Genomic DNA, 27,401 nt, shown 5'->3' on the forward strand with positions numbered 1-27,401 from the left:
TTTTAGTAATAAGAGGATCCTAGGTATCAGAGATTCCCATTGTTCAGCAGAATTGGAGTCTATCAATGGAATGACGGAATCTGTTTCACTGGCACAGGGAGCTGGGCCAGACCATGGCAGTGGTTCTTGGCTTCCCTGGCAGCATCCCCTGTGTTTCACACTGCATGCCCTGGCACTGGCAGCCTCAGGGTCGCAGATGGAGCCCCAAAGGAGGTTTGGTTGTTGGTTGCTTGTCAAGAGATGAACAGTGGAAATGCTGAACTGCAGAACTTGAAACAAAAGTTTGTGAAAATTGGTATAAATTGGTGCTATTTTCAGCAGCTGACAATATGGAATGTGACCAAGTGAGTTTTGTGTTGATCCTGACAGCAGACTTGGTGAAGCTGCTGAGCTTGGCTGGTTGGCCTGGGGCAGAGTTCTGTTTTTTTTTTCCCAGTAGCTGCTCTGGGCATTCTTTTGGATTTGAGCTGAGACAGTGTTGCTCACACAGGGATGTTTTCACTAGTGCTGAGCAGCGTTTACACAGCATCAAGGCCTTTTGTGCATCTCAGCCCAGCCACCAGGGAGTGGGCTGGGCGAGCACAGGGAGTTGGGAGGGAACACTGCTTCCCCCAAGTGAGCCAAGGAATATCCCAGGCCACATTTTTTCTTCCCTTACTCTGTGCTTGACTCAGAGTTACTGTTGAAGAAATAAACCATATTTCCACTGCCTTTCACACCTTTCAATGAGTATATTTTATTTACAGTACAAAGCTAATGGGAGCCATCTCTGAACAGTGCATTTTAGACTCAAAGCACTTGAATTCTTTGAATTCCACACCTCCAAAGCAAGCTGCAGCCAGGAGTGCAGAGTAATGGTTCCCCCTATTCCCTCCTGCTGGAATGTATCCTAAGAAGGACAACATTTAAAATAATTTCAGAATATGCTCTCAACATTTCACCACGCACAAAAGGAGATGGGATTACTTGGGTAAAAAAATCATGCACTAAATATTGCACTTGACAGCAAACCATCGAATCTTAGGGAAGGCAGCTGAATCTCACACATCTTTGTCTTCCACAGAATATGTAGCCCACATTGCCTGTGTTTTCCCTCCTGCTAAATCTGAGATAAAGAACCTAATTTTGTAGGCTAGAGGAGAGTTTCAGTGACCTACTGAAAACAAGGACTTCCACAGGCACACTGTGTTTATAGTGTACTGTAATGTTCCTCCTGCCCACCCTCTGCTGCACAGGCATGAAGGATTTTCCCATCCCACAAAGTCTAGGGTTTAACAGCCTGTGAGGTTTTTTTATACATCACTTCTCTAAATCTCTGGGTATTTGAATAATATACTTCGTTCATATTAAGAAAACGCTATATATAATTTTATTTGTAGACTACCAAGTTGAAAACAGATACAAAACCAACAGGACATAGGAACTTAATATGAAACCCAACTAAAATAATAAAACAGTGCATTTTGCTCAATAGTTTAATTTCACTGTTTCACTGATCTTCAATAAAAACCCTACTCCATTAAACCTGAATGTTTTAGCCCTTGTTTCTCTATTGTATTAAAGAATCCTAAGTCACTTTAACAAACATTCTAATTAATTCCAATAACATAACAAGCAGTAGTTCCCATTGCATGAATGCACATGGACAATATTATATATAATAAAGCCAAACCATTTAACAAGTGTGAAGAGATTTGCACTATGAATAAACTGAACAAAAACCCAAGTGGACTCTGAAATTACAGAGCTGCAGTAACACAATGGCACATTTTATTTTAAGTGTAAGTTCACATTTCTAGAAGGTTAACTTTTGTGCCCAGGTAACTTCAAGTCATCACAGCACAATCAGCCAAACAACTCTAACTGCATCTGAACTTTCTGTAGAAAAGATCTGCCTTCTATTTCTTTAATCCAGTTTTATTAAGGAAGAAATTAAATTAGAAATAGAAGGGCTCCCCCTCCTATATTTACAGACTGCAAACTATATTGCTTTCCCATCAGGAATTCTAGCTTCCTTGTCAAATTTTGTTAAGCTTGGTAACTATCAGCACCCTCACGGTTTGGTCAAAAGCCCCGCAGACACAGAGTCCCTTTTTGTCGGGGCTCCAGTCCAGGCTGGAGATGGGCTGTGTGGACAGAGTCACATTCTGCAGGAGACTGACAGAGCCTGCCACCCCCATCTCGGATCCCTCCGAATCCTTCTTCGAGCGCTGCACCGGGTACTCGCTGCCAGGGAGAAAAGCAAAGCAAAAACAAGAATTCAGGAATTTCATTTCATGGAAGAATAAAGGAAGTGGGAAATTGTGAATCCTGACAGCCCTCTCCTATTGCTCTTCATTTTTCTGCCTGTGCTAAAAGCCTTTTCAGCTTTTACCACAGGCAGAAAAATTTCATCACAGCTCTGCTTCTGAACCTTAATGCACCAACCTTATTGCATTTAGGACAATTAAATTATTTTTCCATGTAATGGAAGAAAATGTAAACCTAAGAATCATTAAGTCAAGGCTTTCAATATTCTTCTCAGCTGTAACTGCTACCACATGAGAATTTTAAGAAACTTTTTTTTTTTCCATTTATCACCTTGTTAACCAAGGATATAATTAGATCTTCATTTTGTTAAGACAACAAGGGCAAGATTCACCTGTGCTGTCACATTCTCTTAGGGATTAATTCAGGATTCCAGATTTTGTACTGACACTGGAATCACCCCTTCTACTGCATTTGTAAGCAATAATTTTAACCAGATATTCTAAGGCTGGAAGCAGGACCCCACTCATCATTTTCAGCAAGATTCTTTCTTAAAACATTAAATGGTTGTTTTCTTGCTCCTAGCTGGAGAAGTGATCACTTACTATTTCCAGAGATGAAGGCTTCCAGATCCTCCACTTGTCATAAATACGTCTCTGTTCTGTGGCAGGTGCCGAACCTGCCAAATGGTGGATTTTTGTGCCTAATAAAAAGAAATCAGCATTGTACAGAAGTCATTTGGGTGTGAATTTCATAGGAAAGGACACAATCTTAAAACAGAGATCACTTGTTTGAAGAGAGCCCAGCCTTCCCACAGTGGATGGTTAATTTCACTTTTTAATTTAATTTAATTTTATTTTATTTTATTTTATTTTATTTTGGTTTTAAATTTTATGGTATCTCTTGAAATTATTACTGGAATGGCATATATTACAAACACTGTGCAAACACAACACATAGTCAACAACTCAAACCTCAGCCAGGGCACTAAGATCACACAGTAACAGAAATTCCTTTCACTTAGGGGAAAAAACCCCAACACATCCTCTGACTTAATGCACATCTGTCTGCAAATGTCCACGAGGAAAAGCTTAAATGTACTAAATGAGCAACAAATTCTATTTTCACATCTCATTACAAAATTATTTATAGATAAATAAATAAAATTTATTATTTTATTCTGTAAAAAGAATTTCTTTGATTCAGAATAAAGTACTTCCAAGACCTTATCTGCTTTGAATGAATGTATGGAAGAGATACTGAGTTGAAACTCAGTGTTTTCTAAAAAAAGGGAGTCCTAAAGAATTTCACCACAAAAGTGCCTTTTCTTGAATTGTCACCAGATTTTGTTCACTAAGCAAAAAACAAAACAAGTAAGTTTTATGAAGTAACCTGGGCATTTCTTACCTACTTGTACTACACCTGTAGTAATTTGACAGCATGAATTTAGTAAGTTTGTCTCTTATTAATAAATTATCAGTCTCCCATACCTTCTCTGAAACAGAAGCAAAACCTTTGGTTGGATGCTGAGTTCTCATGTCAAAAACATGGAATTTTCCCTCAAGCGACGTGGCCACCAGCTTATTCATGTTTATATCTTTCCTGTCAAACTCCACACTGCAAACCTGGATATAGAACAAGATAAATCCAGTCCTGTAATTTAGTCACTGTTAACAAAAAATGGGTGTTCTGTGATTTGTAAATATGTATTAATCATTGATTTTTTCCACAATAACACCATCACCAAACAGGAAATAAACAAGTTCATCTGAAATCATGAATCCACTGAAAAATACCCCACCCTGTCCTGATCAAGAATGTGAGGGGTACAACTTGCTGAACCCCAAGGAAATTATTCCTTGGTACAATCTCAGCAGAAACTTATTCTGGGTAAGTTTCACACAGACAGAATCCTTTTAACTTCTCCATCCTACACAGGGGCTGGAATGAAAAGCACTTCTATGATTTCCTTACCCCGTTCTTGATGTTGGTCTCCCATCGCAGTGACATGGTCCTTAGGTCAAACAATTTGATGTCCCCGTTGTCATACCCAGCACACACAACACGTTCCTCTTGATTGTAAGCATTGCCTGGGCACAGAGAGGGGATTAACCAGAACACACAGAACCTCTTTAGCCTGTACATTTCAGAAGTCCCAGGCCTGCAGTTTCAACTTATACAATAACAAGTTACTGTTGGGATATTAAGGTGTGGTGAACTGGTTTTCAAACCTGACAGGTCTACAAAAATCCTGTGTAGGACACAAGCAGCTTTGCTCTCTCCAAAAAAAAATCCAGAGCTCACATCAAGCCTTGCTGTTTTCTCTGATTAGGTCTCAAGTTTCAAAGGTCTGCTCTTAAATTAAATCCTTAATGCTCGGTAGCTGGACCTACACTACAACAGGGATGAGTTCCCTGTACATGGCAACATTTACATTGCACACAGCTGGATATATTGTTTTTACATTCCTAGGCACATAAATAAAGTTTGCACAGCTTGTCTGTGAAACCACAGAATCATCAAATCATTTAGGTTGGAAAAGACTTCAAGATGATCAAGTCCAACTAAAAATGCTGACCAAAAGCGATTAGAGAATGAGTCCAAAACCTAACTACCACAACCCCACAAAACTGGTTCATTTTGAAGAAAAAAGATAAATTTAACAGAGTAGAAATGCAAAGCCTGCTACTTATGCATCCACACAAAATAAAGTATTCCATAACATCCTGAAATGCACTGAGTATCATCAAAGCACAATCCTGTCAGAGGGAGGGATGGTCACAATCAGGTCAATTACCAAATGCCACAGTCCAGCAGTCTCTTTTGCTCTCCCCCTGTACAGGTTCCATGTTAGCCACAGGAGTGTCCTGCCTCGGGTCCCACACCTTCACAGTCCCTGGGAAAGAAAGACACAACAGATTCTGTGTTAGGAATACACTGTCACACCATATTCACCTGCCCAGGAAAGCCCTTTGCTTTTCATCCTAATCATTCAAAAGACAGGAGCAACTCTTTCAGTTCTAGAAAGCTTCACTGTGTTTTGTGGATGTGAGAAAGAACCACAAAACCAAACAGAAACAGAGTGGAAGCATTTGTTAAGGACGTGTTTTCCCTAGCTGATATTTTGCATTTATTCTGGTTTGTGTTCCTTCAGTCTCATGGCCAGTGACAACAGTGCCTTTTGCTTATCTGTGGCTTCTAGAAGAATCAGAGAAATCCAAGCAAGACTCAAAAGACAGCGCACAAAGAACTAGTTGCAACAGCTTGTAACTAGTTCAGATGGCAGGCTGTGCCCTGCCATCAAGAGCCTGCAGGCTCACAGCAACTGGAAAGACTTGCAGAGGTCACTAACTCACCATCTCGACTGCCAGTCACAATTTCTGGTGCACCTTCCCCAATTCCTAAGCCACCTACACCATCTATACTGTTTATGATTTCCTTATGACCTTTCACAGAATACACTGGTTTTTCAGGAGCTTCTAAATTCCTAGGCGAGAAAGAAAAAGAACAGAAGACATGGCATTTTTCCTTGACACTCAGGACTTGTACAAAAATGAAACTCGAGCACAAATCATAAAAGCTCAGATTAACGGTGAGAACAAAAATGGGTATCATCACTAAGAACCAAGAGTTGTTGTTTTGACTCCTTCTTTGGCTGCTGCTTTAGACTGCTCCAAAAGTTTTTGCTCTGTTCTGGACCTCCCTGTTTGTAAAGGCAGTTGTGGGATTCACACAGCAACCACTCAGACCCAGCTTTCACACTGGGCTCAAAAACAAATCTCACTACAGATCAAAATATCCAGTCAGCTTTACTTTCAGTAGGTCCATAAAATAACTTGAATCACTCATCCCCACCTAGCTCTGACTACTGCTCTCTAACTTCAGGTGAATGCTGTATCCAGCCATGAGCTTCATGGTTCTTTCCCACTAATTCCCATTCTTTGAGAATCCTTCACAATTTTATTTTACTTTTCAACTAGTAACTGTTCCATGTAATTCTTGCTATTCCAATGAGAACTAGGAGTTCCTTGACACAAGGCAATATAACAGTAATGATAATAAACAATACCCTTTTGACATTACTACTTTATTTGATCATAAATTTGCCTACACATTAATTACACAAAAAATTCAGGGGCCTAGAGGAAACATTTGGAATTTCAAGATTAAAAATATATTTAATCTAGGCACAAAATTTAGGTTGAACACAACCTCTTATTTGTACTCATGCAGCCATTCAAAAGCCTCTTTTCAGAGGACAACCTCACAGAACTTTACAGGTTTTTGCAGCTGCACACAGAAGACAGGAGTGAAGCAGCACTGAATTAATCACAGTGCAGAATTCTGTGTTGCTTCTACAAAACAGGAATGGGCCAAAAACAGCAGCCAGCAAAGCCTGCACTGTGTCCCAACCACAGGGAGCAGAGAGAGCATCTCATGCCAGAGTCACAAAAGAAAACCTCTGTTCAGACAGACATGGACAATATTGAGTGAAAGCACTTCCAACACCTGTGCTTACCATATGTGAAGGTTTCCATCGAAATCTCCTGTAGCTAAGTATCTTTGCTGCAGAGATGTAGCACCGAAGGTTCCGCATTTTATGGGTTTGGGCTTTTCGATCTTTTAAAGAAAGGAAAAGTCTGTGTCAGCACACGGAAAAGGCAAAAGCACCCACAGACCGCGCGGTTCTCGGGGGTGCACAGGGCAAGTGTCAGCGAAACACACGTGGGATCCGGGGTGCAAAATACAATCCGAATGCTACAGAAGGCAAGCTACACTTTAAATTTAGTCCTTGTGCACAGAAAAGCAGAGGGTCCAGTTTTTCAAGAGACCCTGAAGAGAAACACTCTGTGTGTGGCCTCGTGGGGCCTCATGCACCTGAGGCAGCAAACACTGACAGGTCAGTCTGAGGGGAAAAGAACAACCGAACTAAAAAGAGAATAACCAATAAAAAACAAACAAACAAAAACAAACAAAAACACCATGAAAACACACAAAAACACACAAACAAACAAACAAAAACCCTAAAAAACCCCAAAACCAATCAAAACCCAACCAACCAAGCAAAACCCCAAACAACAACAAAAAACCAAACCAACAAAAAAAAAAAAAAAAAAAGGAAAAAAAAAATCCAAAAAAAGCCAAACACAGGCAGAAACCAGAAACCCATAACGCAACACATGAAAAGAACCCAGAAAACACGGCAGGATACAAACTCACAGAATCGCAGCCTCAGGGTGAAAAAGACCTCTGAGATCGCCGAGACCAACCTACGACCGGCCACCACCTTGTCGCCCAAACCACGGCACCGAGTGCCAAACCCGGTCTTTCCCTGAGCATCTCCAGGGACGGTGACTCCACCACCTCCCCGGGCAGCCCATTCCCATGTCTGATCACCCTTTCCGTGAGGAAATTCTTCCCAATGTCGAATCTAAACCTCCCCTGGCGCAATTTAAGTCTACGTCTCCTTGTCCTGCCACTGGTTGCCTGGGAGAAGAGATAGACTCCCGGCCGGCTACAGCTTTGCAGGGAGCTGTGCAAAGCGACGAGCAAGGACCGACAGGGTACCGCTGGATCAGCACTGAACACGCGAATCACTCCTGCTTTTTACATCCCCGGGCTCCCGCGGGGCCGGCGCTCACCTCCCGCAGCAGCTCCAGGCGCGCTCCGTGCAGCTCGTAGAGCTGGATGAGGCCGGTGCCGCGGGCGGCGCTGCCCAGGCACAGCAGGCGGGCGCTGCGGGGCACCCAGCGGCAGTCGAACACGGTGTAGCTCAGCGCATGCTGGACGTGCGACACCACCTGCGGCCGCTCCGCGCCCACCGACATCCCGGCCCGCCGCGGCCCGGCGGAAGCGCCGCCCGCCCTTTCCGGCGCGGCCGCACCACGTGTGAGCGCCGGCCGACATGGAGGGCCAGGCGGAGGCGGGCGGCGCCTTCACCGGCGTCGTGTCCCGGCGCAGCCGGAGGAAGCGGCGGCGGGCGGGCGGCGAGGAGCCGGCGGCGGGAGCGGCCATGGACACGGCGGAGCCGCGGCCCAGCAAGCGGCCGGCGTTCCCGCCCGTGGCCGCCGAGGCGCTGGGGGTACGCGGGGCGCCGGGGAAGCGCCGCCCGCGGGGCTCCGCCGGCCGCCGCCTCCTCACGGCCCGCTGTGTCTCCCCCCCGGCAGGTTGGGAAAGGCGAGCTGAGGAAGATCCCTGTCCCGGCCAACAGGTACACGCCGCTTAAGGAGAACTGGATGAAGATATTCACGCCCATCGTGGAGCATCTGCAGCTTCAAATAAGGTTCAACCTGAAAACGAGGAATGTTGAGATCAAGGTAAGGGGAGCAACTTCCGCGGTGACTGGAGGAGACCTCACAGCACCAGCAGGGTCTGGAGGCGCCTCCAGGGAAGCCGGAGAGGGGCTCTGTGTCAGGAGCTGTAGTGACAGGACAAAGATTTACGTGTACAAACTGAAAGAGGGGAAGTTTAGCTGTTAGGATTTTTGTTTTTTACTGTGAGAGTGGTGAGACACTGGAATAGGTTGCCCAGGGCTGCCCAGTGTTCAGAGCCAGGCTGGAAAGGCCTTGAGCAGCCTGGGTTAGTGGAAGGTGTCCCTGCCCATGGCAGGGGGCTTGGGGGGCTGGATGATCTTACCCCCTTACCCTTCTATGATTCTGCCTTCTGAAAAGCCTCTCCTCTCCTCATTGCGTGTCCTTGGTCCACAGACAGAGAAGTCGTAAATCCCACATAATGCTTGGAAAAATGGAAACTGTGTTGTGTTGCCTCCCCGGGGATCAAATCTGGCAATTACTGCTTAGAACAAATAGTTACTGCAAGTAAAATACAAAAATACCAATCTGTTCCAGAAGGAGCCAGCAGAAGCTGGGGGAGTGTTCAATTTTTGTAGGAGAAAGTGATGTACCATAGCATTGAGGATTTCTTTTCATCCATGTCTTAGATACGATTTTGTAATTCAGTGTTCTCCAGCTATTTAAGGCTACCAAATACTTACCTGATAGTAAGCAATATCTTTTAAGGGGGCACTGAATCTTCTAATGCCTTGGATTGTGGCAGATGATAAGGGCCTACAGTTGAATAGCTGTGATTTTTTCACAAATAAAATGTGATTTTTCTTTAACGGATTGCATTGGAAGACCTTAGGGTACAGACACCAGTATGAACCTGTAAATCTTGCAGATGCTCGTTCTTTAACCTTATTCCTTCTGGGGAATGTTCACACTAGGAGTTTTTAAGGGCATATCCAAAGTTTTGACATACAACTCGCTGTATTAGCAACATTGACATATGAGATCTTCCAGTGTTACAGTGAAAATACAGACAACAACAGGAATTTTGCTTCCTAACCATGAAATGTTATCAGAAGTTTGATGGCAGAAGCTGGAGGAAAGGTGACAGAATTATGCCTTATTTACACTTCCTAGAAAAAACTTCAGGGGAAAGGTAGGGAGGAACGGGAACTCCTGCAGTTTTCACTCAGTAACTGTGCAGGAGAAAACCCTGGGATTTTAACACCACTTTTTAATATGAAATTATGTCTGGTGAAAAGCGAGATAGTTTTGTTCTTAATCAAGCTTATTTCATTTTGCCGACATCCATCGTGAAAATAAAACTTTGAAATGAATTTCATTCACCTGCTAAGGCATCTTTAGACTGTTGTCATTAGAATAACTCTTCTGCCTTCACCATCCTTCCCTTTTTTCTGCTGTTTGCTGTTGCAGTTTGTGTTGGTTTTGGGTTTTCACCACCTCAAAGGGTTCTCCTCAGTCCATGAGTGGTGCTGTGGATTTTCAGGAGCTTTTCTCTTCTCTCCCCACCAAGCACAGGCTGAATTTTTAAGTTCTGTTCCTAACTTGCCTGGTCTTGATTTGCAAACACAACTTCTTGTCTTGCAGACTTGTCAAGAGACAAAGGATCTCAGTGCTCTGACGAAAGCAGCTGATTTTGTGAAAGCCTTTATACTTGGATTTCAAGTAGAGGTGAGTCTCCCAACAACCACACTGTGAGACTGCTCCAGTTTGCTGATCTGTCCCTGGTCTCTCTGCAAAATTACAGTAAGAAATAAAGAAAGGAAAAATCCATATTTGTATTGCTGTTGAAGACAGTGGATTTAACTTTAGCTATTATTTGCTAGGTTGTGTGTATAAAAAGAACTGCAGCTTTCAACAGTACCAAAACAAAATAACTGCTGATAACAGATCTCCTGCTCTTTTAGGATGCCCTTGCTCTCATCAGATTAGACGATCTTTTTCTAGAGTCATTTGAAGTGACAGATGGTGAGTATTTTCTGCTGCAGCACTCAAGGAGTTACGTGTGCATCCTGCTAGTGTGACTTTGTTCTTTCTTTTCCCCCTGCTCCACTTGCCTCACTTGCCCTCAAGGATCAGGGAAGCCAGAAACATCTAAAATTTTCTGTAGTCCTGGGACTCCTTGGAGTCCGGATCTGAACCTGACCTGCATTTCTCCCAGTGTTAGCTTGGTGCACTTTGCCTCCATTTCCTCAACGTGAGGTGCAGTGGCTTCCTCTGCAGTTCTGAGGGAGACCTTGGTGTGCCACAAACCCTGTGTCAGCAGGGATGGAGCGTGCACTGCTAGCCAAAAAAAGCTGAAATCCAGCTGGGTCTCTGCTGAGCAGCGAAGTTGCTTTCGTAGTACTTGGCAGGAGCTGTTTCCAGCAGCTTGACCAAGGGAGGGATTAACAGGAACACACACCACTGCTGGTACCCTGAGCACGCTGTTCTCATTTCAGTCAAACCTCTGAAAGGAGATCATCTGTCAAGAGCAATCGGCAGAATAGCAGGGAAAGGTGGAAAAACCAAATTCACCATAGAAAACGTGACCAGGACACGCATTGTTCTTGCTGACACGTAAGTACAGCCTGGCACAACCCCTCAGCTAATCCATGTCCTCTGCCGGGAACAAAGGTAACTTCAATTTTATGGAACTGTTGTAGAGTAGTAGTAAGAAAAAATATTTAAGAGAATATTTTAAGGAACACAAGTTATTTGACCTTTTGTTATGAGAGTGTCACCAGTGCACCCAGAATTCAGTCATTCCCCACAGCGTGAGAATTCCTTCTTAGGAATAATCCAAGATGAACTCATCCACAGAGCAACATTTTCCTCTGGAAGCTGCTACACTGTTAAATTTGCAAATGATAAAATCTATTTTTAAAGGATTTAGAAAAGCATAGGTCTTGTGTTGCAGGTTTTGGAGGTTGTTTTTTTTTTTTACAGGTGTAAAAAAAAACTAGTACTGATACAAAATTCCACATTTATCTCCAACCTCCAATTCTCTATTAAGTGTGTAATCTCCTAAGTTACCTTCTGTTAACTACTGCTACTTTGCTTTTTACAGAAAAATTCATATTTTGGGATCTTTTCAGAACATTAAAATGGCACGAACAGCAATTTGCAATCTAATTTTAGGTAAGTCTTCTTATCTAATCTTCACTACATATAGATCTTGAAGTTTGACAAACTGCTTTGTGGCTCTTACCCTCGTCCCTGTCCTGTCCACACCTACATTTGGAGCTTGCTGGCAGTTGGCTTGTTGCTCTTAAGGGAAAAATCTGGGGGAGAAGCAGGGAATCCAGGATTTGCTTTCTGGCTCCAAAACCCTTGCCACATTGCAGAAAGGTGTTCTGCTTTTTGACTGAGCTGCAGCATTCCCTAAAGGGTCTCAAAAGCCAAAGGGAACAACCCACTCTGAAAGCAGAGGTTGAGATGTGCACTTGCAGTGAGAGAGGGTGACTGAGCTTGACCATCCTGTTCACCCTTTGCCTTAGTTCTGCACTTCCAACACAGGTGTGAGCACAAGTGCATTTTTGTGACAGATTACCTCGTCTCCTGACTAGATCTGTGCCTTCTTCTGCAGGAAGTCCTCCCTCCAAAGTCTATGGCAATATTAGGGCAGTGGCCAGCAGAGCAGCTGAGAGGTTCTGAGCTGCACCACCAAGGACTGGGGATGGAAGTCCAAGTTCCTGGACACACAAGAAGCCTAAAGCTACAGAAGCCATCAGTTTTCTGCTGGATTTGGAAGCCCAGAAGAAAACCAGGACTGTTTGTTCAGTATGATTGCCTTTGGACATGTGGTCTGATTTGAACATACCTGATGTTTCTGTCTAGTCATTAAAAGGTATTTTAAATTGTGTCTAGATCAAAAGTCCATGATTTTACTTGAACAGCCTCAAACAAAAACCTGCTTCATTACGGATTTCCTGAACATCAGACTTAAGAGGCTGCTTCTTCAGAAAGCCTTGGTGTTTAATGTTTTGAGCCTAAAGGAATTGGCAGAGTTAAACATTTGTAACCACACATCATGGTTCAGAATCTTCCTGACAAAAGGAGGAGACAACTGGAATGCAGAGTTCAGTGGCAGGCTGTCCACTGAGTCGCTGCTGCTGGAACAATGCATCACATGAAAAAAGTAAGATGAAGAGGCAAAGAACTGAATATTTGAACTGAATCTGCACATACATACATTCCTTAGTTCCTAAAATGATCGGTAAGGACAGCTTGATGAAGCCAAGAGCCACCAGGTTAAATACTTTCCAGTGTACCAGAGCACCAGTAACTGTAAGGTCCTGTGTGGCTCTTCTTTCAAATGTTACATAAGTAGCATAATGCAACAAAAGGAGGGGAGAAATTAGATTTACCAGTCCCAGTATGATTTAAAAATTGACCCTCTTCTCCTGCACCTGCCAGGCAACCTTCTGCAAAGCGTCTTGGAAAATAATTAAGTTCAGGCTTGGGAATGAAAACAAACTGAAATGAGATTATCAAACACACGAGCAAACTGAGTAAGCATTTAGGTCACTGTCCAAGTTTCCAGAATAGCACTTCACAGTCTGGGGTTACCACCACAGCCAGACTGATTCAAGCTTTCAGCTGTCAGCAGACTCAGAGCCAGGTGCAGATCTGCTTTAAGGTGAACATGGAAGGCACTGAGCACCCCAGCCAAGGTTCAAATATTTTATTTTGTATTCATACAGTATGAAGGTTCTTATAGTTCCCACGATATATGATGTAGCATGCAGAGGAAAAACTAAACATTCAACATAAATCATTTTTCCCCACACAAACTGAAAAAAAAAAAAATCATCCCTCCCCTTCCAGTCCCCCTAAGGAAATAACATTAGCACTAATTTCTATAATGCCAGCCAAGATATGCACAAGCAAGAAAAACTGAAAGCATTTGCTAAAATGTTTGTAACAAATACTTATGTACAAAAAATTCACAAAAGACTAATTCCCCCTTGAAGCAGAGCACATGGCAGTTGACACTGGAACAGATACAACCACTGGCTGGGATTATAAACCACGTACTGATCCAGAGGAAGAAAAAAGTTACATGTAGTGGAGATTGTTTTGTTTTGAACATGAACATTTACCAAAGTTTGGCAACATTATCTTGTTAATTATGCAAATTATGTAAACAAGAGGAACATTTCAAATCGATCTACATGCAAAACTTCATGTCATGCAAGGACACTAAGCACCTGGATTTCTCTCTCACAGACAGAGCCCATGATGTGCAGCACTCAGTTGAAGGAACAGCTATGGCAGACAGGTGCTCGACTGAAGAGGTTCAGACAACCTGCACTTTCCACTGCTCATTATAAAACAATTGTTTTTTTTTTTTTAAATAGAAAAACTACTATACAGGAAAGATGTACTGTCCTAAAAAAATCTAGCAAATGTTTTTCTTCCAGCCAATAGTACCACTGCAGAAAAGGGAAGGGATGATATAAAGTTGTAAAACATGGCTCGCTACTTTTATATCACACAAATAGAGCAAGTTACCTTCCATTACAAATTATGATATGGACAAATCTAGAAAAGAAAAAAAACTTCTCCAGGAAAACGACTGGAGAACTGCAAGAGGTATAAATTTAGATAGTGTGAAGTTTTCCTCCTCTATGGCATAGGTTAACAAGATTTCCCCCCTGTATGAATCATATATACATATATATATAAAATATTACCAGTTATTTAGCTACCTGTAGTATTTTTTAAATGCAAGGGGGAAAACTATCATGGGTGAAACAACAGAATTTAAGTGGCAAGAACATTTTATCATCTAAGTACTGTATAAAATAAGTAGGTGGGAATCCTGCACAGTTACGTCGATCCTAATTTCGTTAAGCTAAGCACAAGAGAAAAATCATGAATGCATCTACCACCTCAAGCAGCTGGCTCTAAACTGAACCCAGAGGAGCAGAGTTGCCTTGGCTTCACGACAGCTGAGGCTGCTCCCAGCTCCTGGGTGACGGAATCTAGCAGCCACCAAAGCATTCCGCAGTCGCTGTATGCACACGAGGACTGGTTCTTGGCAGTAGCATTAAACTATATTCTCATATGAAGTAGAACTGTACTGAGTTATTTAGCAAAGAGACACAGTCCCTGGTAATATATTAACAGGTATAAATAAACGTAGTCTCCCGTGTTACAAAACAAAAAAAAGTAGTTAAGGTGATTTAATAAGAAGCGATGCTTTGTCAGCCATTCAATATATAGAAACATCTGAACAGTCACAGGAAAAGGAAAAGAGTTGACCTAAGACCCAGTTAAAATTTTACATTCTTCTACTATATATATAAAACTGTGTGAAATAAAAGTAAGGATGTATATCCATATATTGAACTGTTAATATTCTGCTTGGCACTTTGTACTCTAGTTTTGTTTCTGAATCAAGTATATTAAATTAAAGCCCACCTAGCTACTACATATAGAAAGCTACATATATATCTATATATAAATACACACATATATATATATAGATAGATATTTCCTTGTTATAAAAGATGAAGAAAAATAAATTAAAAAGCCAACCCCTTCCCTTTCTCCGCCACACTGATATGCTCTTTCCATCTTTGCTGTCCTTCAGACTTTAAAGTGCTACACTGAGTTATTGAGAGAATAAAAGTTCAATAACACTTAGTTGGCTTCATGAGGCTCATGTTGGAAAATGTGGCTTCACAGAGAAAAATACTTCCATTTAAATACACAGAGAGCATTGCTGGACGTCTGGAGCAGATCTTCAGAGATGGAGAAGAAAGCAAAAGTGTTGGGTGGTGCCCTACAGAGTCACACATCTACGACCATCTTTTTGTGGATATCTAGGCCTCCTACGACCTGGGAGAAAAATAAGGATCAGAAAGATGAGAATTGGAAGTTAGCAAGGTGCAAAGAACACGTTCAATAGATGCATTTTGAAGCAATCACAAAGGCAGTACTTCCCTGGCGTCTCCAAACTGATTTACATTTTACAAGTACTATGAGAGATGGAATTAATTATGTACAAAGCAAGGCAGTTCTATATTAGTACAATTTACACAAAAAACAGTGCAAATAACCCCATTTTGGCATTTCTCTCCATCTCATATGATGACCTTGTAGTATGGTTGTGCATGTTAAATAAAATGGTGACTTCTAAAACACCCTGTGTAACTGTGAACCTTCCCAGGAAGAGGAAAGAGCCTTAGGAACAGCAGCAGGATTTCTGACACAACTGCACACACCCAGAAAAGCATGACCAATGCCCACAGGGGTGATCCATGCAGAGCAGAAGGAAAAAGGATGTCATGTCAGAGGAACATTTTATAGTGCAGGGACAAAATTCCAAGGCCAAATGCTGTGTGCTGAAGACAACAAATGAAAAAGCATTTTTGCAGATGTGCAGCACCAGATTCAAAGAAGGTAAAAGGCACAACAAAGAATAAGACATTGTGCCTTGTCCCTTTTCAGGAGGTCAACAAAAACTGAAGCAATTAAAAGTAAAGAAGGGGAAAATGCATCAGTAGCACAAGGCAAGAAGCCCAAAGAGAAAAGAAGAGGCAACATCACATTTGATGGATGGCTGAAGATGACAGACCAGTGCAAGAAATAAATGAATAATGCACTAATCCACAGGCATTTGCAGGCTGCAGCTCTAACTTTTTTGCACACAAAATGTTTTTTACACAAATGTCACAAAAACAATTAAACTTAAAAAAAACCCAAAAAACAAAATGCAAACAAAAGAACCTTTTCATTTCAGTAGCTGGTGGGATGGCAGATTTCCACCATCTCCCTCCTCCTCCTCTTTTTTTCAGAACATCATACTTATTTTTTGAGCATGAACAGGTTATGTTTGAACTGAAGTTGTAAATTCAAGATGAGGAAAAAAAAAGGAATGCCCAAACCATGCTATCAAGTGTATCTCCCTGAATACAATGTTTAAAATCAATGCGTAAACACTCATTATTGCAATTTTCAAAGGATCAAGATCCAATGTGGCATTTACTTTTTTTGAGAAAAGAATTTAAAACTTGCTGTCAACTAATTAAATAGATATACCACATGGGTTGAAATCAACCCCTTCAAGCATTAAGGGCTACATTTCAGCATTCTGTTCAGTAAACTTCTAAGTTCTTAAAAGGTGCCCTTCAAGTGTCTACTCTTTTTCCAGAGCAGCATTTGAGTTTTTTTTCCCCTCTCTGTAAATGACACAAGTTTTACTTACAGCACAGAATTCTTCAAAGGATATTCTTCCATCACCATCCTTATCTGCATTAATTATGGTTTTATCTACAATTTGCTGTAACTGAGTGTCTTTGAGATTGTTCCCAACCATCATCTTCAGCACCTGGAAGAGCTCTCCATTTGAGATATAGCCATCTTTGTCCATGTCATAAATGCGAAAAGCAACTGCAGAAGTAAAAAAAAAAAAAATCAAAATTAAATAAAGCAACCATTTGTAGCAACTGTGGTTGGAAAATAGTACACACACACTTCAGAAAACACCTGAAATTGTTTCAGCACCAGCAGTAAAAGCATTCTATGAGCACCAAAAAAAGAAAATCTTCCCCACCACAAGTAAAGCATCCAGGTAGCAAAAAAATTACAACCTTCCAGGAAACACATGACTCAAAATCCCATCTGGTTGCTCTGCTGCAAACAACTTGGCATCAAGACTGAATTTATTTTTAAACATTTCAGTTTAGTTGTTGGAAGCTCCAGCCATAACTGAACCTCTCTCTTTTCTACTCCTAAAGCCTGGGTCTGGAGATGCAGTTCTGAAACAAGAATTTAATGCTTTCCTACTGTAATAGCAAAGAACTGAGTATTATTCTTAGAACAGAACTATACAGCAAGCTGTCATTTAAATGAATTGACTTTTTTTAAAAACGGAAAGCAAGTGAAATGCTTCAGAAAGCAACCAACCTCTTCCAATCTTCCCTGCAGAAAAGTGCTAACAAATCTCCACATAGATAGAGGACAAAATGAGCAAAAAGCTTACAGTCTACCTTCATGATTTTCCACTCTTTACAACAATTTGGGTTTGCCTTTGGATCTTAATCTCAATTTATAAAAGTGTATTTTTGAGGATCAGAAAATTTTTGTTAAGGAGAATCAAAATACTTACACCTCAACTTCTGTTCTTTATCTCCTTTGACACTGAACTGGGAGACTCCTTCTATAAATTCTAAATAATGGAAGGAAAACATGTAAAAAAGAGTATTTTTTTAATAAACAAAGAAGTCAACATTGAGAAAATTTTAGAAATTGTAGAAGCAATCTAATTTTTAAAATTCAAATCTTTAAAATGCTGCCAACCTTGTGACAGCTAAATGTCTGCATACTTTGATATTTGATGTTCTTCATTGGGAGGAACCCCAAATCCAGTGCAGCACTCACTAAACACACTTGGTCACACCAGGATTTCAGTGATTTTGTTGCTGGACCTTCACAGGAACCTGACAGAAAACTCGGAGATCTTTACTAGAGCTACTCCAGCTGAGACTCTAATTGTAAAACTCCCCTCAATATTGGTTTCTCAATGCAAAGAAGTACATTGAAACTGAAAACTGCTTTTGAAGAAATACTAAAATAGTATTTTTCTATAAAAGAAAACTGGTTTTGCCAACTTCCTCACAACAGGAACAACTCTTAATAAGTGCATTAATCACAGCTGAATGTTACAGGCAACATGATCACTGTTCATGACTATCTATTTTTTACAAGGGAATTTTGAATAGTTCCATGCAACAATCACTGCTTCCAATCAAAACCCAACATTCTAGTTATACTGTAGCTATCCCTATAGACATTTAAAGGGTTTTGCAAAGGTTAGCAGCTCTTGTGTATTAATACATTATTTAAAATGTCAGTCTGTCAGTATAAACAAGATGTAAGTACTTTCTCCAATTAAAAAAAAGGGCAAGACTGATTAACAATCTCTAGTCATAAGCAACAATAAATACTAAGTATTACCTTGAACAGAAGGTACAAACTTTATCACTTCTAAGGGTCAGAGACTGTTTCAAGATGAACTAATGATGAAGATTACAGCCTTTTAATCATGAATATTTAAAATAAGTCTAAAATTTTGAGAAATACACTAAATCAAAACTTCTAGGTTGACTGGATTTTTTTTTCTTCAAGTGTCAATCTAAGATCTACCTAAAAAGAATCCCATAAATAAGTGTCAACAGAAAACTTGGGGTCCTTTCTATTTTCTAAATACTCCAAAGGACAGGTTTCATTTGGATATTTGGATAAATACAACTTATGCAGAAAGACACCACTTAGCCTACCACACCTTCCTCAGTCTCTCCTCAGCATCAAAATTAGGAGTTTAAATTGGTGTACTTTAAGAGATATTTAATGAATAGTCCTCAGTCAGCATGACCATAAAAGCTATTACTAAACAATCTGCTCTAAACATTTCACTCAGAAGTGCCCTAATGCAGAGAAACTGGTTTTACTGGTATTCACTTGCACTAGGATTTAGCCCCTTGTTTTAACAAAACTTCTTCACCTCTCCTTTCTGAGATGAAGAAAAACATGAATTCTAAAGCCCTAGGGATTCTGGAGCACCACCAGGACTCTGTGCCTTACCTTTGAAATCCACTTCTCCGTTGCCATCTGTGTCAAATATATCTATTACTCGCTGTACTAACGGGTTCTGTTGCAATTCAGGTAAAGACATGAACTCTTCCACGCTCAGAGAACCAGAGTTGTCCAAATCAAGCTTCTTAAATCTCTTTCCTAGTCGTTTTATCTCATCAGCATCAACTGAAATGAAAAACAACCCCACACTTAATCTCAGAAAGGCTTCAGTAAATCCTTTGCAGTTAAACAAAAGGCACATTTCACTGCTTCCCTACAAGATTTTCTCCTACTTCATTATAAATATTAAACACCTATAAGGATAACATGAAGTTCTGAAGACAAATACAATTTTATTTTAAATAAGACTCACCTTCTTTTCTCCCTGCACCTGCCATAATACAGTTATTAGCCTCGTGACTCACTGAATACCACATGCTGCTGACACAACATTTTGAAGGATTGAGGATGCTTAGCTAGTTAGTTCTTAGTCAGACAGCTCTTACAAATACCAGATATGAAGAAATTAAGGAAGAGACCAGGTGTTCTCTGAACGAGCTGGCATTATGTTTACACCAGACTAACATAATATGTTAAAAAGACAATTATATTCAAGTTATTAGCAAAATTTGTGCTTCTTCAGCACACTGAACATGAGATCTCCTGGGATATGTGTCAAGCAGGTTAACAGTCCTACTGTTAACCAGTTCTCTTTCACCTACTCAAAACATCCCTCTGACTGACCTTAGATCATTTTTCCTCTCCATCCCAGACATCTCTAGCCACAACCTGCACACAGCTTTTTTTTTTTGTCCCAGAAATTAAATTAGATTCACGTTCAGCAGCAGAACCTCTTCATCTAATCTCTTCAAATTTATAATCTCAATTAAAACATATACCTAGTACCCTATTTTACACATCTGATCATGCCAAGAATAGGTTAAGCCTGTGAAACCATAAAAACAATTAAAAGCAATCTTGTACTTTGCTACTGCTGAAAAGCTTGAAAAAAATTCCCCATAACAACCTGAAAACATCCTGTCAGCAGCTCCGTTTATGAGATCCAAGGCTGTTCACATGTTGCTCACCATTTTTGGCTACAAAGGAGGAACTGAGGTTCCTAGGAAGCCTGGAGGGAGCCCAGCACAGAGCAAACCACAGCAAACACGCCCTGCAGAACCTAAGGCTGCAAACTCCCCATACAACCTTCTCCTTAGCATGAGCAGCTCCCTCAGGATTTCTTAGCTCCATTTAGTAGTGTTTGCTCCAACAGTAACAGAAATTGTTTCTTATCTTCTACACAGCACACACATCCACCTGATCCACTTTACACCACATTAGTACCTTCCTAGCTTTTGTAAAAGTGCAGCGTAAAACCAAAGAGCTCTGAGGCTTTTTAATGCATAAGGTGAGCCAATCTACAGAGCTGGATGTTTTGAAACTGTAGCCAACTCAAAGATCTGATGCTCTACCCACAGTAACCAACTTCCACTTCAATTCCTTGATATCCTCATCCCAAAATCAATGAGACACAAGTACTGAGCCCTCAGGACTGTACGATTTCAGAATGGAAGAGAGCCTGACACAAGTCCAAATGCACAAGATGATTTTCTGACATTGTGCAGTCAGTCTCAGTCACTGCCTGCAGCTGCAGAGGCAAAGGGCAAAAAAGAGTCTACAGTCCCAGAATAATCTTCTCTTGGCTGTGCCACAAAGTGACGGACCTGGTTCTGCCTCTTGGGCTACAAAAGTAACACTAAACAGAATTTGCTCTCCTCAGTTTCTAGTGAGCAGTGTGGTATTTCACAGAATTAACCTCTCAACTGTAGTGAAACGTTCCTTGTAGCCCAGTTTGTGCAAAGCCTTGAACATGACTGGAGGTGTGCCCTGAGCAGTCCAACACCACAGCAGTGGCAGCAGCACATGGCACAGCTACCCAGGAACCCCTCCAGGTGACACAGGAGATGGAGCACAACAGACTAACCTGGAGGTAAAACATCATCATGTGACTAAAAGAATACAGTATTGAAAAGGAATGGCAAAGCACAGCTCCACAGGCAATTTCATGGGTTCCATCAGCACAAAAAGCTGCTTCTCACCAAGACACTGAAGGTATTTGCCAACTTTTGCTTCTGTATACAGAAACTCTTTTGCTTCCACTCATCCTCACTCCCAGGCCTGCCACTGGACAATTACTGGGCCCACTCCATTTTAATGCAAAGGCAGCACCTTGGCAAATGTGGGAACCTCATCTTCAGTGCAAGCTCCACTTGCAGCTCACATAGAAAGAGCTAACACCCTCAAAAAATCCTCACAGCACAAGCAATTGAAGAACCATAAAATATTAAGGGTGGGTTATCACACTACCTATTTAAGCACATTGTAAAATAAGTATATGAATAGATATAATTTATACCTGTACTACTACACCTTGAAACAACTAAACAGCAAACTAAAAGTATTGTCTATGATGTACATAATGCACTGTCATTATTTCTTACCAGATAAGTGGAATCTCACTTCCAGTATTACTAGAAAGACTAACCTTCCCATTTTGGTCAGTTCTAAAGCCTCCTAAGCAACCTGAAATAATTCATAGTTCTGCAGCTTCACAAATCACAATGGAGAAAAATGACAGAAGCATTAACACAGCTGGATCTCTTCTCCCTTGCCACAAAAACGAATGAGTTAATGAACTGCAAGTTCTGTAACATTTTTAAGGAACACAGAAAAACCTCCTAAGTACCAAAACACAAATATTTTCACTAATCAGGATGGCAACACAGAGCTGCCTGAGACAGGACCACAGACCTCTGATCATTAGGTAACATCCTTTCCTCACAACCCAGAGGTCGCATTGAAGAAAGGCTTATTTCTTATTACTTATTTCTTATTACTTTTGTTCGATTTCCCGGTTTGAGAGCTCAAGTCCATGCCATTTTTCCTCTCAAATATAAGAGCAAAGACTGAAAGTGACACCCAGATTGGATGGACGCAGTATAACAAGCAATGCTGCTCTACCATCAGTTGCTGGGCACAAGAACCACTGTTGGGTTAACCAGCCCTGCATTTGCAGGTAACAAGGTCCTTAAATGCAAAAACTAGCAAGTGTAAGAGAAGAAATTTTGTTTTGTTTCCAAGATTGTAGGCAAGAAGGTCAAGATTATGGATAATAAAGATAAGAATCAGATCACAGGAAGGGGAGGAGGTTGCAGAGGCATGTAAGAGTATTTCTCAAGAATGTTCGTGTTTTGCTGAACTGTAACAAAGCAACAGCTGCTGCAATTATGAAATTAAGAATACTTGAAAAATGTCAATTACTCTTTCTCCACATATACACACATCTCATTTCATAGCTCATACTAACTCAACTTCAATGCACAGTCCAAGTACAAATATCTGGCAGCAGTTTCTGCTAGAAATGGGATTACAAATTTCTCATTCCAAACCTTGAAACATTCAAGCAAAGGGTTTGCCTGCACTGGAGATCTGAGAGAGGTTATTTTCTTAAGGGGAGTACTGAAAAAATTAGCATCTCTGCCAAAAGCTGACCAAATAGCAAACTCTTCCAGTGGCTTCTTTCTGGCAATTGATACACCATGAATGACAGTAATTGGAGGAGGAAATAATGAAAAAGCAAAGTAAATGCAGGACTAGGAAAATTTTCTTTACTAGTTCATGAGCATATAAACCTCTGTTCCTAATGAACGTATCTGGATAAACATGAGATCATTACGTTCATAACTGACTGTATGAGAATTTCATACAGGAATTTCATTATTTTGCCTTAAATACATTGCAGGCACCTCACCTACCAGGAAACCCTTTCCACAAGCTGAATTCTAAAAAGCTTATAGACATGAAAAAGATTTGTATTTCAGTAGTATCTTTGTCTTCATAGAACAGCTTTAAGAAATAAGAATACAAATATAAAATAAGGGATGAATAGATCACAGTGTAATATGCCTTAGATTTGCATACCTTCTGTCTATTCTTCCTTCAGTTCACAGTCCTCATTTCTGCTGACTCTCCCTGCCTGTGCTGAATTTACCTAAAAACTGCAGGTCTTCTGGGGCTTAATGTTTGTTTCTTCATTCTCCTTTGGATTTTTTAAAGGAAAACAGCATACATTCATGTATAACAGTAGATTTCAATACTATCTTATTCGTTTTTTGTTGACATGATCTCCCAGAATGCACATACACAGCAGTTTCCATCCGAGATGGATGCTCCCCTTTTTCACAAGACCTTTATTTTCCTTGTCCTTATCAACAGACTTCCTTAGAATTCTGAAATTCACTCTCACTGAAGAACAGAGCACTGAGTTAAATTTTTAGTGTCTGAACAAAAAATATGACTTTTCTGCCCACACAAACTGTCTTAAGTTCTGGAGGAAATGCAAGGCACGAGACAGTTCAGATCAAGGGAAAGCTGAGCTGAAAGGACTGATGGTGGCAGCAGCAGACAGAATTTAAGAAGACCACCTCAGGAAAGCAGGACAGATAGAAACACTAGGAAATCCTAGGAAGTCCAAGTCCACAGCAGAGTAAAAAGGGGAATACCACCACTGAGGAAAATCAGGACTGAGCTTTGTTTACGCTGTTTGAGGCAGAGTCTGCTTGTGACTCATCACCACACTCTGAGCAAGCCTGAGCATTCCTCTGCCTCACATCCAAATGAGCTTTTTTTTGTGCTGTGCTCCCCAGCTGCCAGGGGCTCTGTGCCTCCTGTGCTTTTCAGCAGAATCTGACGGAATCCCATCACCTTGGCATCGACGCCCGAGCTCACAAACTCACTAACTGGCTGGAAATAAGAACTGCTAAGTGCTTTTCTTCAAAATGCTTCGTTGGCACCCCTGTACCAACATCAAATTCTGCACTGTTCTATGACACATGGAATTATTTATGTTTATTTCATAATCCATTTTGAATTTTGTTCCCCTTGTAATTAACATAAGCCAGGTTAAGTAGTTCTGGTACTAAGGATTTTTTTTGTTAAAGAATGATCAGTACTTTCAAAAGATCCCTCTTCCATCCAAGTATTAAAATTCTTAGGGCCAACACTTGCTTCATCTCCTGAATTCATTTGCATACATCTAAAAATATGATGAATCAGGTTAAAATGCTTCCAAGAAACTACATGCAAATGCTTTGCCTCACTCCCATTTTAGCGCAGAACTCTTATCTCCCCTTGCTCCCTTTCTAATATGCTGATCCACACTACTGAGCTCCTCACTTCTTCCCCCCACCACAGCAGTAGAGGATCACCCATTAGATTTTAAAACAATTCTGTTTCAAATTGTTATGCATGTAATTGATGCTCAGCTAAGACTGTAAAAACTATTTAAGCAGCAACTCAAAAAGCTTGATTAGAAGCCAATTTCAGTGTGTTTTATGTTGAAAAAATGTTTCATTTCAGAAAAAAGTTAATTCTTTTTTTTTCCAGTTAACATAAAGGTACATAGCTAACTTTCCATTAATGTGAGAGACGAAAAGTAAAGAATGCCCCAAAACTACAGATTTCTGAAATCCACTAGATTCAGTGATGCTTTAACAGGACAATTGCTGATGTATTAAGAAGCAGGGTACACCCATTGCTGCAGAGCACACAATATACACACAGGAATCTGCAAAGGGTACAGACCTTAGGAAAGCTGTACATGTCAGCAATTAGGTGCTGAGCACTTCTGAAATCTAAATGTTTACCCCTGTATTTAAAAGGTTGGCTTTTCAGATACTCACAGAATACTGGCTCAAGGTTTAACTAACAAACCAGATCAGAGCGTGGTCACAGAGAGCCCCATTTCCATCATTTTTCAAACATGAAATCACTATGGATATGAATATTGCTAAGGTACTAGGAGAAATTCTGCAAATCAAACATGCTCTGAAATCAATTTTAAATGTTTCCAGGCTGATTTTTCCCCCAGAAGAATGTATTGCAGGGATCTCAAAATAAAACAGAGCTTCAGCAAAACTCGCACCTCTACCTACGGTCTCATCTGATTCACGAATATAACGTTTCAGAGCAGCAACCAGGTCAGCCATTTCAGTTTGGGAGATCACATTTCAAAAAGATGACGCCCTTGAGAACACACTCAACCACTTGTCTTGTATATGCTTACACACAGCTGGCCTAATCCTTTTCATGACTTCAGATGTGTCAATTACAATTTCCTAAGTTAGAAAAGAGATACTAGTCTTCTTATCTTAAAATCCAAACACTCTACAAAAGAGTGTTTATATTAAAAATACTACACTATAAACTATTCTTTATTACAAAATAGTTCTCTCTAGATCTTTTTGCTATGATAATTTTTTTTTTATGGACAGATTCTGGCTGACATCAAATTTTCACCGTGGAAAGCAGTGGTAGGTTTTCAGTACTTTCTGGCACAGCACAGGTGAGGAACAAAACCAAATCAATTTAAGGAATCCAGCAACACTAATTCACTCACTGAGAAGAACTGATGTTCTAAAATGAAAGGTTAAAAGAATACTTGACTATATAATGGTGTGCATCCTCTCCCTGGTATCCTGAATTTGCTCCATGCAACTGCCACCTTTAACACAAATTTTTTCTTATGAGACACCAAAGCAGCAACTGTAGCACCAAGCACAGTTATGACCCAATGCCTCCATGCAAACAGCATTAATTCATTATTACTAACTGGCAACCTCCAAAGGGTGAAAACTCAAAATCCAGATCAGATGATCTCCAGAGACATTGTCTGGCCTTGCCTTGAAAGCTTTAGACCTGTCAGTGACAATTTCTGGGAAGCAGCAGGAACAATGAACATTTGAAGAACAATGTGAGCGTCACATTGGTGGACTTGCTTCCAGACATGCAGCTGTGCACATCTGTGCCCAAACCCCCTGGCTTTTAGAATACTGAGGCAGCAGGATCTTTAAGCACAGCTTCATCAAACACAAAACTCCAACCACACGTCTGCATTTAACAAAATATCCTGAGAGCATTACACAGCTATGCAAGATATTCTCAAGTGTTTGTAAATTTATCACTCAAATTAGAATCCATGTAGATGTTGCTACTAGGCACAGAGGACTTGCAAATTGCAAGCTAAAGCCTCATTTCTCTGTAAAAACATACTTAGACAAAGATTTCTCCGCGACCAATTATTTTCTATGACAGTTTGAGTTATGAGAGGCCAGCACCAGCACATGACAAGCACTGTGAAAGAGATCTAGAAAACAGTCCTCTCTGGAAGAGTTACCCTATTTAAAAACAAGATCCAATTCACCCAAGAGAAGGAATTTATCAAGCAGTTCAGAAGACACATACACACATCTACACACACTTCAGGGCTGAAGAAAATCTTCCAATGGAAAAAGCAACCAAGAATAGGTACACTCAGCACAACATCACAAGGACATTTCACAAGACAACCCTTTCTTTGGTCAGCTTTAAGCAAAAAAGTACTCTCTCATTTTTACAGGCTAGGCTAACCCCATGAGATGGAGCAACAGATTTTATTCTCACACGGCCAAAAGCAAGTAACACCAAGTGGGTTCTCACCTAAGTGCTTGGCTGCAAGTGTACACAGGGGGAAAAGAGCTCATTTAGTTCTCACCCTCTCCTTCCTGTGAGGGCACAAAGACAGTTTAAGCACCATAGCTCACTCCTAACACAGCACAGACTGCACCATGAGCTGCTCCACATCCTGAGGAACTGGCACCAGCACTGACAGAAAAGCCCCAGGGGCTGAACTGCACCTCACCCTACAGACATCAAGACTGTGAGGTTTTTTATATTCTAATGGAAGACTCAAAGAAAACCCTCAAACCTTTAAGAGACTTTTGTTTTAAAGATGGACTGATTTTTGATTTTCCAATCTAACAGTAAAAGCCGTATTATTTCCAAAGGTAATTTTTGACCTTTTAATTTTACACTTTTGATTAGTATATAAACTGCATAACATACATGGAAATTGTACATATCAACCCCCCAATAAAATTCACTTCTGTGACAGTACAGTGTAGCAATTAAAAGAAACTTACAGTGCGAGCACATTTCCAAAGGGTAGCTTGCCTCATTTCCCTGAAACACAACAAGAAAAAAAGAACAAAGTTGCAATTACTCCCAAATTAGCTTTGAGGAATTATTTAAAATTCAGCACTGTAAAAATCTCAGGCAACACAAGTTACATTATTATTTAAAAATATATATTTCAGACCCAACAACCATAAGGTTTTATTTGGATGGATCCATGTTACCAAAATATACAAAGAAATATAAAACCATTAAGAGGTCTCCTTAAAT

The 27,401-nt window shown here is 40.7% G+C and overlaps 3 protein-coding genes across 4 annotated transcripts in view; 1 reads left to right on the forward strand and 2 right to left on the reverse strand.

The window, feature by feature from the left end:
- Nucleotides 1-1,344: 1,344 nt before the first annotated feature.
- DNAAF10 (dynein axonemal assembly factor 10) lies at nucleotides 1,345-8,075 on the reverse strand. The gene is made up of 8 exons (XM_063391642.1): nucleotides 7,890-8,075; nucleotides 6,767-6,867; nucleotides 5,604-5,734; nucleotides 5,045-5,143; nucleotides 4,222-4,337; nucleotides 3,738-3,872; nucleotides 2,853-2,950; nucleotides 1,345-2,226 (listed from the first exon to the last, which is right to left on the reverse strand). The coding sequence occupies exons 1-8, from the start codon at nucleotides 8,073-8,075 to the stop codon at nucleotides 2,019-2,021; spliced, it is 1,074 nt and encodes a 357-aa protein (XP_063247712.1). The 3' UTR covers nucleotides 1,345-2,018.
- A 34-nt stretch (nucleotides 8,076-8,109) lies between these two features.
- Nucleotides 8,110-13,886, forward strand: PNO1 (partner of NOB1 homolog). The gene is made up of 7 exons (XM_063391644.1): nucleotides 8,110-8,329; nucleotides 8,415-8,564; nucleotides 10,143-10,226; nucleotides 10,463-10,523; nucleotides 10,997-11,114; nucleotides 11,605-11,675; nucleotides 12,124-13,886. The coding sequence occupies exons 1-7, from the start codon at nucleotides 8,153-8,155 to the stop codon at nucleotides 12,189-12,191; spliced, it is 729 nt and encodes a 242-aa protein (XP_063247714.1). The 5' UTR covers nucleotides 8,110-8,152; the 3' UTR covers nucleotides 12,192-13,886.
- Nucleotides 13,207-27,401, reverse strand: part of PPP3R1 (protein phosphatase 3 regulatory subunit B, alpha) — a 37,690-nt gene continuing 23,495 nt past the window's right edge. For both annotated transcript variants that reach the window (XM_063391646.1, XM_063391647.1), the window contains 5 exons: nucleotides 27,140-27,179; nucleotides 19,131-19,307; nucleotides 17,656-17,715; nucleotides 16,753-16,937; nucleotides 13,207-15,383 (listed from right to left, as the gene is read on the reverse strand). In XM_063391646.1, coding sequence (XP_063247716.1) covers nucleotides 15,336-15,383; nucleotides 16,753-16,937; nucleotides 17,656-17,715; nucleotides 19,131-19,307; nucleotides 27,140-27,179 — 510 coding nt within the window. In that variant the 3' untranslated portion in view covers nucleotides 13,207-15,335. The remainder of the gene's footprint in view (nucleotides 15,384-16,752; nucleotides 16,938-17,655; nucleotides 17,716-19,130; nucleotides 19,308-27,139; nucleotides 27,180-27,401) is intronic.

The sequence above is a fragment of the Prinia subflava genome, chromosome 2 (assembly GCF_021018805.1).
Source record: "Prinia subflava isolate CZ2003 ecotype Zambia chromosome 2, Cam_Psub_1.2, whole genome shotgun sequence".
Lineage (NCBI taxonomy): Eukaryota > Metazoa > Chordata > Aves > Passeriformes > Cisticolidae > Prinia > Prinia subflava.

Excerpts from the sequence above, each read along its gene's own strand:
- DNAAF10 (XM_063391642.1), bottom strand. The coding sequence starts at position 8,075 with ATGTCGGTGGGCGCGGAGCGGCCGCAGGTGGTGTCGCACGTCCAGCAT. Across the intron at positions 5,735-6,766 it reads GATGGAAACCTTCACATATG|GAATTTAGAAGCTCCTGAAA; the intron begins GTAAGCACAGGT and ends TTTCTCGCCTAG. Across the intron at positions 5,144-5,603 it reads TGTGACTGGCAGTCGAGATG|GGACTGTGAAGGTGTGGGAC; the intron begins GTGAGTTAGTGA and ends TTTCTTTCCCAG.
- PNO1 (XM_063391644.1), top strand. The coding sequence starts at position 8,153 with ATGGAGGGCCAGGCGGAGGCGGGCGGCGCCTTCACCGGCGTCGTGTCC. Across the intron at positions 10,227-10,462 it reads TACTTGGATTTCAAGTAGAG|GATGCCCTTGCTCTCATCAG; the intron begins GTGAGTCTCCCA and ends CTGCTCTTTTAG. Across the intron at positions 11,676-12,123 it reads AATTTGCAATCTAATTTTAG|GAAGTCCTCCCTCCAAAGTC; the intron begins GTAAGTCTTCTT and ends CTTCTTCTGCAG.